At 41.3% G+C, this 14,083-nt stretch overlaps 1 protein-coding gene across 12 annotated transcripts in view; it reads left to right on the forward strand.

The window, feature by feature from the left end:
- TSNARE1 (t-SNARE domain containing 1) overlaps positions 1-14,083 on the forward strand; it is a 693,119-nt gene that overhangs the window by 351,262 nt on the left and 327,774 nt on the right. For all 12 annotated transcript variants that reach the window (XM_073329996.2, XM_073329995.2, XM_078851414.1 and 9 more), the window contains 2 exons: positions 6,830-6,904; positions 10,421-10,477. In XM_073329996.2, coding sequence (XP_073186097.1) covers positions 6,830-6,904; positions 10,421-10,477 — 132 coding nt within the window. The remainder of the gene's footprint in view (positions 1-6,829; positions 6,905-10,420; positions 10,478-14,083) is intronic.

A 14,083-nucleotide genomic window follows, 5' to 3' on the forward strand; every position in this document is an offset into this window, starting at 1 on the left:
AGCCATTTGGCTTGATCAACTTCAGGTGAAACTATAGTTGCTGCTCTACATCAGACATAGGAAAGAAGGAGAAGGAGAAGAAGCTCCTAACATAAGTGGGTGCATCTCCCATTGACTCCCCCACATTGGTGTGGGTTACACCCCTACTGGTTGTCCAGCAATTTCTAACAATTTACCACTTACACTCATTTTCTGACCAACTTGTTTCTAATGTGTAACTTACCACATTTATGTCACTGCTGAATTTGGCCCATCACATTCTCATTGGAGAAGAGGCCAGGGCTTGTTGTGTGCTCATAAGAATGGCCATGCTGGATCAAACCAATAGTCCATCTAGCTCAGTATCCTGTCTCTGACAGTGGTCCGTGCCAGATGCTTCTGGAAGTTGGAGGTTTAGGGACACTGGAGCATTGGGTTGCATCCCTGACCATCTTGCTAATAGTTGTTGATGGACCTATCCTCCAAGAACTTATCTAGTTCTTTTTTAACCCATTTATACTTTTGGCCTTCACAACATCCTTTGGCAATGAGTCCCACAGGTTGGCTGTGTTTTGTGGGAAGAAGCATTCCTTTTTGTTTGTTTTAAGCTTTCTGCCTATTGATTTAATTAGGTGACTCCCTAGTTCTTGTGTTATGTGAAGGGTTAAACAACACCTCCTATTCACTGTCTTCACACCATTAATGATTTTATAGACCTCAATCGTATCCCCCCTTACTCATCTCTTTTCTAAATTGACCAATCCCAGTCTTTTTGATCTCTCCTGATATGGAAGCTGTTCAATACCCCCTTATCATTTTTGTTGCCCTTCTTTTTACCCTTTCGAATTCTAATATATCTCTTTTGAGATGACCGGATCTGCACGCAGTATTCAAGGTATGGGCGTACCATGGATTTATATAATGGCATTATGATATTTTCTGTCTTATTATCTATTTGTGTCTTAATGGTTCTTAACATTCTGTTAGCTTTTTTGCCTGCCACTGCACATTGGGTGGATGTTCTCAGAGAATTCTCCACAGTTACTCCAAGATCTCTTTCTGGAATGGTGACAGCTAATTTAGACCCCTTTTCTGTGTATAGTAGGGATTATATTTTCTGATGTGCATTACTTTGCGCTTATGAACATTAACTTTCATCTGCCATTTTGATGCCCAGTCACCCAGTTTTGTGAGATCCCTTTGTAACTATTCACAGTCTTCTTTGGACTTAACTGTCTTGAATATCTTTCTATCATCTGCAAATTTTGCCAACTCACTGTTCACCCCCTTTTTCAGATCACTTATGAATATGTTGAACAGCACTGGTCCCAGTACAGATCCTTGGGGGACCCTGCTATTTACCTCTCTCCATTTGTGAAAACTGACCATTTATTCCTGACCTTTGTTTCCTATCTTTTAATCAGTTAGTGATCCATAAGAGGATCTTCCCTTTTACCCCATGATGGCTTAGTTTGCTTAAGCACCTTTCGTGCTCATCTTGGAGAACAGAATCAACCTGAGTGTTTATTAAATGACAGACCCCAGGTAACACAGTAATTCAGTAGCTAAAACAAGAATATAATCCCTGTCTCTCAACTTCTAGTCCTTTACCCACACTACTAGAGCATAGACCCATGAACCATACCTCCCCCTTACTGGATTTTCTCCTGGTGTGCTCTCAGCAACCTGTGCTCTCCTCACACCTGCTCTTCCTGTAGCTTTCACTACCTAACCTTCCGTTAAACCACCCATGCACCTTCGGCTCCCTCCCCACCCCTACAGTCGCTTCTGCTTGATGTTCCCATATGATATGCTCTCCCACTCTGCATTTGCCCTCCTTGTGGTGTCCAGGGCTGCTGCTCCCCCAAACTATCCCTGCATCTTCTCCCTCCCTCCCTGGTGTTCTCCAGAATTCCATGTTTCCATCCTTCCTAGACACTGCTTCAAGTATCTCTCCATCTAGAACAAGTATTAGTTGAACTGCCCAACTCAGGGTTTGTCCAAATATTCCCTAAGGGGCTGAAGCTGTGTTAATGTAAAACTCTACGTTGTTTTATAAAGGAGCACAAGCATTGTTTCTTCCTGTTGCCTGCCTGTATTGAGTGGTAAAGAAAAGGATGTACCAGCAAATGAATACTCTAGCGAGGGTCGCGGTAGCCTTTGTCAGAGAGAGAATGAACTGTGGGGCTGTTGAATGGCCAGACTAAAGCTGGCTGGAATGAAACAAAAGGTGCCTCACTGACTTTATAGAGATGCGATGGCCTGGCCATTCTCTGCAGATCCCCATGTTATTTTGTGCAACACAAATTGGGTCCAGGGGGAAGTCAAATAAGGCCAGCTGAAAAATATTAGCAGTGCCTTATTCTTGAATAAAGAACAGGAGGACCTGTGGCACCGTAGAGACTAACAAATTTATTTGAGCAGAAACTTTTGTGAGCTACAGCTCACTTCATCGGATGCATTCAGTGGAATGCTTATGCTCAAATCAATATATTAGTCTCTAAGGTGCCACAAGTCCTCCTTTTCTTTTTGCAACACAGACTAACACGGCTGCTACTCTGAAACCTGTCATTATTCTTGAATGTCATTATCAGCCTTTGAAGCCCAGGTGGATTCCAGCAGAGGAGGCTATGATCAGAACAGGTTTCACTGTAGTGGATGTAAAGTTTTTAAATTAAAGAAAGTATATTTAAGAGCAGAAAGGAAAAGAGATGCAAATGTTTATGGTAATAGGAGAAATAAACTCACAACTCTGTGTTGATATCACATAATAACTTTTCCTCTCCCTGGTCAATTAATTTAACAAATCTTTTTTCACTCTTCCTTTATAACAGTGTGTAGCTTAAATAATTTAACCTACAAATTTTGATGTAATCCTGTAGACTTTGTCCCTTATATAAAACAAATGGCTCTGATAGGGATTGGTTGCTGGGTCTCTAAGTCACTCTGGAGGAATCTGTGGACAGTGTTCCAAAGTTTTCCTCTTGTAAAGTTTCTTATAGCATGAGAAACCTTCCATTGATTTAAAGCTTTGTGGTCAGTCCCTTCTGATCCATTTTTCTGTGTACCGCTTTGCACAAGAAGTTTTTCTTTTCCAACAGTGATGTGCCACCAGCCAAGTGCATTATGGGTTTTTTTTCCTACCTTCCTTTGAAGCATCATTTATTGACTGGAATTGTTGGAGGCAGGAGGCCCACCTGGGTGAATTCATAGTATATCAGGAATAAAGATTCTGGTGTAGATACACCAGTGACTGGATCCATGCGAGAGAAGGCAGGATGCTGATCTAGCTGGACACACAGTCATGCTGGGGCTATCTCTAACCAACATTAAAGGGCTCACACAGAAAAGCCCCGTCTAACACTGGGTCAGGCTAGGGTTCCAGTGTTTCTTATGGGGCTAATGTTAGGTTTGAATGGTCTCATTAGATAAGTTCTTCAGGGCAGAGAATATCTCTGAATCCATGTTTGTAAAGCATGTTCAAAAGTGATGGTGTTCTATCTCTAAAACGGGGATCATGTTCCCATCTTCTAAAGTGCTTTGAAATCTCAGGATGAGAATTGTGATGTAAGAGCCAGATGTGATTATTGTTATTAAGTGATTTTTAATAATTTAATAATGCATCTGCCATCCCTTATAAAATCTACCTCCCTATTCCTCAGCAATGTCTGAAACACTAAAACATGCACAAAGTTGCTAGATGTTTTTGAGCAGTGATTGTAATAGACTATAGTTTTTTTTAATGATGCCCCCTCCCTTTCTCCCAACATACCCCAATGCAAACCTGAATATTTTAGCCCACAAGGGTCTTGAATTTTAAGATGCAAACTTCAAGGGTTCAGAGTACTCTTCTGAACCACGGATGGTTTCTGGAAGATGATCCAACACACACGCTGATTAAAAAATAATATAGTGTTGGTCCCAAACCCTCAATCTTCGAACCATAATGCTGCTGCCCATTGAACTAGAGCACTGCTGGCTGAGGCCTCCTTTTTTACTGAAAACCTAATTTTAAGAGGTCCTGCTTTCTTTGAAGTCAGTGATAAAATTCTTATTGACTCCAATGGGTGCAGGACTGGGTTTGGATGGATTTTGGTCAAAACAGTTACCGGGGGTGGATTAAACAACCTGGGAACTGGAACTAGGTGGGGAGACACACCCGCAGTGATCTGGGGCCTGAAACCATGTGTGCTGATGGCTCTGCTTTTCATCCAGCCCTTCTTGCTAATTGTGATATTCTGCTACTCCTCACTGGTGGTGGATTGCAAAGTTCTCAGTCAGGAGCGGTGGGTGGCAGGGACTGTGTTTGGAATTTCATTAATGTCCATCACCAAGCACTCATTTTTCCAGTTATCCCCAAATAGCTAACATCTAAAGGAGGGACTCCCCAAATCCATTTGCTAAAGAGGCTCTTGAACAATATTGCTACCAGAAAATAGATTTTAATGACTAGAGATTTTATTTTCAATCACTGAGCCCATGAATAAGGGAGAATGCTTTTCTTGTTCTGGGTACCATGGTGAGCAAAGACTATCTTGGCTCTTGTCGGGCTGTGTTTGTTTGTGATAAAAATAAGCTGCACATTGTTTGCAACTGTCATGTTATCCATTACTAAGTCTCTCAATGCTGCTTAGAGTATATTAAGTATAAGTTATGGGAGTCTCTACGGTGCCACAAGGACTCTTCGTTGTTTTTGGGAGAAGCCGTGTTTGTCAAACAGAGTGGAGTATGGCCCCCCATTATTTGCTGAAGAAGGTTTAAAAATAAAATCATAAATCTGTTTATTCTTACAAGGAAAGTATTGTTGTTATTATTGTTATTTATTTATTGTATTTATTAGCATCATTTTATTAGTGTTATTTCTGTATTATTACAAGTATTTATGAGGTACTCATCACTGTACTAATTGTCCTTTATAAGATATAAATATGAAAGGCAACTTTCCCATATACTAGAACAAGTATTCAGTGACCCCTGACTTTAAAGTGAGAGAAACATAGTAAAATAAGAAATTCCAGAATGGCAATTAGAGGGAAGGTCTGAGCAAAGAGTTCCATCTCGTATTCTCTCATAAATGAGGTAGGGTTTCAACTAAGGCGAATGTCCCAGGGAAGTGAATTCCAGAGAGGAGGGCTTGTTACTGAGGACTCCCTGCTTCCCAGCATGTTGGTAAATGTATAGACAAGCCGTCCTCTGATTAGAACTCTTTTGTCCCTAAGCCAATCAGAATGAAGATGATTATTAATGGCATAGCACAGACCGAGTACAGAATGATCCATCAGACAAAATGGTCAAATCAGTCATTCGTCATCATCCAAATAAACTCCTTTTGATGTGACATTCATTCTCCCAGAATCAATGTCCCCGGCATTAAAGACATTTGGGGTCTGCCTTGGCATTTAAAAAGGAGCTGCAGGAGACCAGGCTACAACAGTCTGTTCCACTGATAACATCTCTTCTGTAGATGTGTTGTCATGAACTAAATGCATGAATTAAAATGTGCTGTCTAGAGCATCATGCTGTAATATGTTTGCTTTTCATTTTCAATATGCCTATATTATCGCACCGTCTTGTGTGTTTGTTGTATAATGGATAAAGAGTGTGTGGTGTTGTGTTTTGTTTTTGTTTTTGTATTTTTTGCAGCTTGAGAACAAATACTTGTTTTCCCAAAGGAGAATATGGGGATTTGTAACAAGAATTGCAATTATTGATTTCTTGACTTTAGCATCATTAGTATGACATGATAATTCATATCAATTAGATCTGGCCGAATAGCGGAAAAGGCATTTTTCGGCGTTTTTGGCAAATTTGACTGATATTCATCACATTATATACTCACTGAATAATATTGCTGATTGAATGCTGCAAAACGTATTTCCTGAATATGGTGTTCTGTGAGTACTGGTGAAATTTATCTACTAATGTGTTCTTCAAATATGGTTTGACCAGCCCTAAAATAAATGTCATGATGTCAGACAGACTTCCTGTGAAATCAGATGGATAAAACCTGAGGTCTTTACTCAGATTTTGCCTGAAGTCAAACTCCCACTGACGCCAATGGGAATTTGCCTTAGGTCAGATCTATACTAGGAAAGGTTTGCTGGTATAACTATACAGCTTATATTGACAAAAAAGTAATTTTGCCCTTGTAGATTGTACCAGTTTCCTGAGTGAAATAAGCTATACTTTTTTTCTTGGTATAAGTACATCTGCATTAGGCTTTTGCTTGTATAAAAATGTCATAAAAATCACACCCATAAGCGACTTCCCTACCAGCAAATGTTTATTCTTTAGACTAGGCTTTAGTAATGTCAGAGTGAAATATAAGGGCTTTGGGATTTGGCCTGTTGAAATTAGACATGCAAAAGGCCTTTTAGGTCATGTAGTCCAGATACCACATGGATGAGCATCATAGTCTATTTATTAAATAGATAATAAAGTATTCTAGGAGACAACTAGTCTATGATTGTTCCCTATTGTATTTTCTCTTGTATTGTTTCTGGTCTAGTTTATTTGTCCAACAATAGTGTCCAGCTCTTTCCTTTTAAGTGTTAGGTTGCATAAACTAGGCAAAATCAGTCCTGTTTAGTATATACATAGGCGAATATATGGAAAACTCAAAGGGTAAAGCATCCCCTTACTCACTAGCCAAAATAACTTGCTGTAGCACCTTGGCATTTCTAGTAATTCAGATACTGTTCAAATACCAAGCAGATCTAATGCCGCTTAGCTTAGGAGATCTTGCAGGATTACTGCTCAAGGTCATACACAATCACTTTCTGCTGAATTGTTGGCCATTTTATTGGTTAGTAATGATTTTTTTACTTTACTTTTTGTCTTTTAAATACAGCAAGAGCGACTTCAGCTGGACAGGTTGAATAACCAGCTGTCTGATGCCATCCAGCGGTATGGAGCTGTGCAGAAGGTAATAGGGCTCCCGCACTTCCTTTCACTTGTTGATGTGTGGATTTGGAAGTATGTTGATCAACAGCAACTATGGACTCCCAAGAGCATGGAACTGGCCAACAGGGTGTCTCAGGTCTTATATAGCATGATTATTGTAACATATCTGTACTGTTATTGTGTGGCACAGTGTATTGGAAATACTGCAAAACCTTTAGTGAAATAGCAACATAGAAAATAATTTATTGATGAACTGGCTCCATCCCGCCTTGGCTGAATGTCAGTACTGCAACGGCATCACAGCATGGTGCAGCGTAGGGTAACACAAGAGCTGCAGGATGGCTTGTGTGGCTTTAGGAGAGCTGAAAGAGAAAAAGAAACTTTAGTGTGCAGTGTTGCTCTTACCTATGCAATTTAAAGGGATGCTGTCCAACATTGTGAGGCTTAAACATTGACCTACCTTGACAGCTCTGCTATATTAAAAGTTTAAGACCCTAAGGATTCCAGAGGCCTATAGCTGAATAGAAAATACTACAACAGCTCAAACTGTTAAATAAAGCAACCAAAAGCCAATCCTCTCCTTCTGTTTTCCCTTCCCACCTTATTCCTGGGTGACCGTCTCCATTTGCAAGGTTTCACCAGTCATCTCTATTGCTGATGACTCACAAATCTACTTCCCCAACCCTGTCCTTTCTCTTATTGTCTGTTTCTTATCGTCTGTTCCACATATGACAGCCTCAGAGGTAGAGCTGGTCAAAATTCGGAATTTCCGTTCCACAGGAGATTCTGACATTTTAAAAAAAGAAAAGGAGTACTTGTGGCACCTTAGAGACTAACCAATTTATTTGAGCATGAGCTTTCGTGAGCTACAGCTCACTTCATCGGATGCATGCCGTGGAAACTGCAGCAGACTTTATATACACAGAGAATATGAAAAAATACCTCCTCCCACCCCACTGTCCTGCTGGTAATAGCTTATCTAAAGTGATTATCAGGTGGGCCATTTCCAGCACAAATCCAGGTTTTCTCACCCTCCACCCCCCCACACAAATTCACTCTCCTGCTGGTGATAGCCCATCCAAAGTGTCTTGGATGGGCTATCACCAGCAGGAGAGTGAATTTGTGTGGGGGGGTGGAGGGTGAGAAAACCTGGATTTGTGCTGGAAATGGCCCACCTGATAATCACTTTAGATAAGCTATTACCAGCAGGACAGTGGGGTGGGAGGAGGTATTTTTTCATATTCTCTGTGTATATAAAGTCTGCTGCAGTTTCCACGGCATGCATCCGATGAAGTGAGCTGTAGCTCACGAAAGCTCATGCTCAAATAAATTGGTTAGTCTCTAAGGTGCCACAAGTACTCCTTTTCTTTTTGCGAATACAGACTAACACGGCTGTTACTCTGAAACCTGACATTTTAAAGAAAAGTTTTAATTTCAAACCAGAATGAAGACTAGAAATTTTGAACTTTCCTGCAGAAAGAAAATTCTGAATTTTTTGTTTGTTTGAGAACAATTGAAATGTTTCCTTTTGGTTATTTTGAAACAGAGCAGCTAGCTACCCCTGGCTCAAGGGGACTCCCTGGGCTTTCCGGATCCGTGACTCTGGGGCAGCTGCACAATGCAGTCTGCCCCAGAGCTGAGGGCCCCCAGGTTTCCAGACTCTCTGCAGTGGAGTTGGAAGCCAATAGCCTGAGGCTGTATCTGAGCCTCACAGCCTGGGTCGAGAGATTCAGACTGGGGGAACTCGCACTCGCGCTCTAACTATAGCTGTGTAGAAGGCACTTTGAAGTTGCGGCTCGAACCGGAGCTTGGGCTTTGACGCTTCGAGAGGGAGGATGGGCTTCCGAGCCTGAGCCCAAGCCAGAGCTGCACAGCTCTTTTTAGAGCACTAGCGTGAACCCTGCTAGCCCGAGTCTCTCCACCCAGCTTCTGTGGGTTGTGTAGACCTATCTAGGAGCCACTGCTAGAGTCAGGTGTCCTAGGTCTTCCGAGTCAACATGGGAGTGCTGCCCTGGAGCTACGGACTGTGTAAGCCTGGGCTCCCCAGCAAACCGCTAGGCGACCTGGCATTTCAGCGGAAGTTCATTGAAACGGAACCGTTTCCACAAAATGCTTCCGTTTCAACGAACTGGCATTTCCCAGCAAAAAAGCCACTTTATCGGGAAAAGCCCTAGCCAGCCATACTCAATGAGGCATCTACCTGAGTGCTCCAAATCCTGTTCAAGCGCAGCCTGGCCAAACTTGAGCTCCTTACTTACCCTTCTTCAATGGGAGTTCCATGCGCTTGTGTTGAAAGTTGGGAAAAGGAGGATTTTGTGCAAATGAAATATTTGAAGCATACAATCCAGCCCTAACACTTGCATACAAGACTCTTTCTGTGAGGATGTAATGGACTTTTATTTATTTTTATTAAACACACACACAAACCAGTTATATTTCTGATGGGTACCAAAGAGGTACCATCAGGGTAAAAGTCAGGTATCTGAATAACAACTAGTTCTTTCTCTGGCCTTGATTTACTACTTTAACCTGTACTTAATTTTAAATGTGGGCTGTCCCACCCCTGCTTAGCAAAGCACTTTAATTATGTGCTTAGTTGTAAGGTTACGCTTAAGACCCATTAAAGTCAAGCATGTTCTTAAGTGCTTTGCTGAATTGGGGCCTTTGCTGATAACACACTATATCATTGAAGTTGAAAGCATTTATTGTTTTTTTTTAAAAACCCTCATTTACACAACACCATTGACACAGTTTACTTTTTTGCATGTGATGGTGGAAGTAGACTGGGAAGATTCACTTACTGTTTCTCTTGCATTAGAGGCAGGCTGTTAGTTTGGGTTTCCAACACTGCTGGAAAATGTTTTTTTTTAAAAGTTTCCATAGAATCGTAGAATATCAGGGTTGGAAGGGACCTCAGGAGGTCATCTAATCCCACCCCCTGCTCAAAGCAGGACCAATCCCCAACTAATTAGCCTTTAAAGTGTGTATATAGAATAGCAATGCCACTGTATTATTTCTACTCATATGTCTCTTCATAGAACCTTTCCTCCTCTGTTTCAAAAATCTAAGTGCTGGGTCTAAATTAGATAGCACTGTCTCGTTAACTCACAAGTCAAAAATATCTGTGTAATGGGTTTGTTTGTCGTTAGATACATGTTCATCAGCATATTCCATCTGTGCTGTGCATGTGACTTTTTAAATAAATCTCATAGTGCCAAAATTAGCCGTTGCATTTTGTGAATGCCCGGTTGCGGCAGGAAGCTGAACTGGCTGGTAAATTGCTACTTACCCACATCCTGACTGTCATTTCTTAAATGCATATTTTGTCACCTTGTCATGCTTGAAGCTTAAATGACTTAATTCCTGAAAGGTCTACCTCTTCAAGGCAGTTTTTCCATTGCTAAACTACAGGGTTATTTTAATTTCTATTCTTTTTTTAAATGTAATGTGAATGAAAAAAGAATTTAATATGATTTCCTCCCTGCAATATTAGACCACTGATACATCAACGCCAATCCCTTTTTTTCTTCTTTGGCAGAAAATAGCAGAGAAGTCCAAAGCTTTGCTTCCTACGGGGCAGAGAAGCAGCAAACAGGTAGGTATGTGTGTTTGAAGTTTAGAGGGCAATAAATCAACCATTAATAAAGTGCTAGTCTGTAATCCCCTTACTGATGTTGAGTAGCTCCATTGAATTCAATGGGGTTGTTCCTCCTTTCAAAATTGTATATCATTCAGTTGCATGTGTCACCCTTGGCCAATGGCAATGATCGTAGAATCCTAAAAAATAGAAATGTTGAATTATCTTGTTCCGTCCCTGGCTAATACAGGTCTGTTCCCCACCATATGCTTTCTACTATTTTGTCCACTCTGAAATGTCTCTAGAAATGGACTTTCCTGAGGAGATTTTTTTCACGTCTAACTGTTTTTACGAGTAGGGAATTTTGCTGATACTGCATCTCAGACCTCAATGTTAAGGTGCAGTCGCCTAGGGAATTTCTACACTCCAATAAAAGACCTGCAGAGGCCTGGGTCAGCTGAGGGCCGTAAAACTGTAGTCTACATATTAATGCTTGGGCTGTCTCCCGGGCTCTGAGACCCTGTGTGAGGGTGGTGAGTGTCAGAGCCTGGGCTGCAGCCTGAGCCCGAATGTCTACACGGCTATTTTTGGCCCTGCAGCCCAAGGCCCTTGAGCCGAAGTCAGCCGACCTTGGTTCTGAGACTTGGTGCCGTAGGCGTTGTATTGCAGTATAGGTATACCCCTACTCTACATTATTTATGTATTTTACTTTCTCCTATGTATTTACACATATGCATTAAAGGCGCCTTTCCCAGGCTCTAAGTGCTTTGATAATTACTAAACATAATATATCAAAAAATGACTAATCACCAGCCAATCCCATAAAGGGACTTAGATGCCCAGAGCAAAATTCATCCTAAATGCAACTCCAGTGGCTTAAGTAGAGTTACACCCAGAACATAAGAAAGGCCACAATGGGTCACACCAATGGTCCATCTAGCCTAATATCCTGTCTTCTGACAGTGGCCAATGCCAGGTTCTGCAGAGGGAATGAACAGAACAGGAGATCCTCAAGTGATCCATCCCCTGTTGCCCATTCCCTGCTCCTGGTAAACAGAGGCCAGGGACACTCAGAGCACGGGGCTGCATCCCTGACCATCCTGGCTAATAGCCATTGATGGACCCTATCCTCCACAGACTTATCTAATGCTTTTTTTTTAAGCCCTATTGTAGTTTAGGCCTTCACAACATCCCCTGGCAATGAGGTCCACAGGCTGCCTGTGTGTGGTGTGAGGAAATGCTTCCTTCTGTTCCATTGGGTGACTCCGAGTTCTTGCGTTACGTAAAATGAAGTTGTCCCTCAAATTCTACATTGTGGCGTTCAGAAGAGCATGTAGGTGCCTAAAAGTACTACTGGAACACCAGAGCACCATACCCAACTCCCCACGTAAGTGTCTACATTTGAAAAAGGGACCCGGAAGTTTCCTTCGAGGGATTTTTGAAAAAGATTCCAGTCTGCCTGTAAACTCACATTCCCCCCTCCCTTGTTATTGTTCTTAGTTGGAGCTCTGACCACCTTGCTTCCTAAACTCCATCCAGCCCGTGTTTAACATCTCTGCATGTTAATAGCGCTGGTGCTTATCCATAAGGAATAGAGCTGTGAGGAAACCAGAAATCCCTTCCTGCAAAATATTCATATTTTTGAAAAAAAAAAAATCTTGCCAACATGCAAATGAAATGTTTCGTGGGAACGGTTTCAAGAAAAAAATCCATTTCAGGAGGATTGAGAGGGAATGTTTCAGCTTCCCAGCTTGCTTGCCCTGAAGGCTCTTGACAATTACACTCCTGGCGCCCCTGGGAGAAAGGGAAGGGCAAGGCATCAGGAAAGCAGAGCCACTGCCCTCTCTGGCTCCAGGATCTGGTGGGGGGGAGGCCGGAAGAGAGTCAGGGTGCTCAGTGTCAGGCACCCCCCAGTAAAGCTTCTGTCGGTTTCACTGACCAAGAGAGAAGTTTGACAGGAATCTTCCAGCCAGGCAGCCCTCATTTCAATTTTTGCCAATGGAGAATTGATTTCTTTCTTTCTTTTTTTTTTTTTCTTTTTTTCTGTGCAAAACATACTTGTTGTTGCATAAAACTTTGGATTTGTGAAATGGCATTTTTCATGTCTAAAAGCATCTGATTTAAAAAAAAAAATTGACCATCTCTGCTAAGGAGCTGTTGTGAAGAGTGGGATAGATTCACAGATGATCCTGCAACTATGGAAAAGAAATGGGCTAGAAATTCATATTAATTTGCACGTTTCAAATAATTAAGATTCTGTGTCTGACTTTGTTGTAACTTAGTTGGTATTAGTTGGTGAGGTGTTAGTGTATTTCTTTAATCTCAGATAAAGCTGTCTTGTTAAATGGTTCCATTGGCTCTCTGCACCTTGGAATGAATATACTTTAATTGTGTTATTAAGTTATGTGTTTATTGCCTTGTGATGTCTTTTTTCCCCCACATTCCCCCAGCAAGTGGTGATCAGTCATGGACAGAGTATTGTACATGATCACAAAGGCATATTCTTGTATCTTAGTTGGCCAAATCCTGATTCCACTGAAGTCAATCTACAAACTTCTGTTGGTTACAATGGGAATACAATCTGGCTCATTGTGAATATGATATCTTTGGTGGAAACTAACACCCTAAGTCAAGAAACCATCCAAGTACCTGCTTAAAGGTAAACACATGCTTAAGTGTCCTTCTTAAATTAAGGATGCCTTCCTGGACTGGTTTAAACTAAACTGACCTCAGTGGAGCTAGCCTGTTTTACACCAGCTATGGATCTTTTGTGGACAGAAATATTAGACATATTGGGCCACATTCTACTTCATCAGTGTAGCCACACTGCCTTTTGTATATCACTGAAAGCAAATTTTAACCCACATCTTTTAAAGAAAATAGGTAACTGTTAGATCTTAACAGATTTGCTTCCGCTACATATTCTTCATAAACTAAATCCTGAACCCACAAAAGCCAATATTAAACAATCACTCGATTGAGATTTGGCCCTCAAAACCCCAGTAATTTGGTGGAATTGATCTAATATTCAAGAGAGAACTTTTATTAGCTTTAGGTGCTTTAAATGGTGAGCAAGAAAATTATTCAAAGCTGCGGTTAAGGATCTAAATGGATTAAGGGCCATTTCTTTGTCTCCAGTCAGGACTAAAAATTAAGCTGACATGAGATATTGTCCCCTTGATAAGCTGTGACGTTGGAGGCATCACCAGTCTACAGTCTACTGATCTGAATCTCAGGCACATTGAGTGTCCACAGCTTATATTCAACTTAACAGGAGCATTGCTGACAGCCCCTCTGAAAATCAGGCCATTGATTTTTAATGAGGATTGGTGAAATTATTTGAACCTTTATTCAAAATCTGAACCAGCCATTCCTGGAGAGTACTCAGCCCCTTGCAGAGTTGAGCCCAAGATGGCCAGCTCTGCCACTGCAGATCAATCATAGTTGATTTGTGGATGACAGTGATGACAGAGAGGATGACAGTGAAATATTTGCCCAGATAAAAGATAAAATTCCAGACAAGTGATTTATAAATAAGTTGAGAAATGTTATCAGGACAGAATAGATTTCCAAAGGAAGGAACTAGCATCATGGATACCAGAAGAATCCAGTTTGTATTACACA

This window comes from Lepidochelys kempii, chromosome 2 (genome assembly GCF_965140285.1).
Source record: "Lepidochelys kempii isolate rLepKem1 chromosome 2, rLepKem1.hap1, whole genome shotgun sequence".
Classification (NCBI taxonomy): Eukaryota; Metazoa; Chordata; order Testudines; family Cheloniidae; genus Lepidochelys; species Lepidochelys kempii.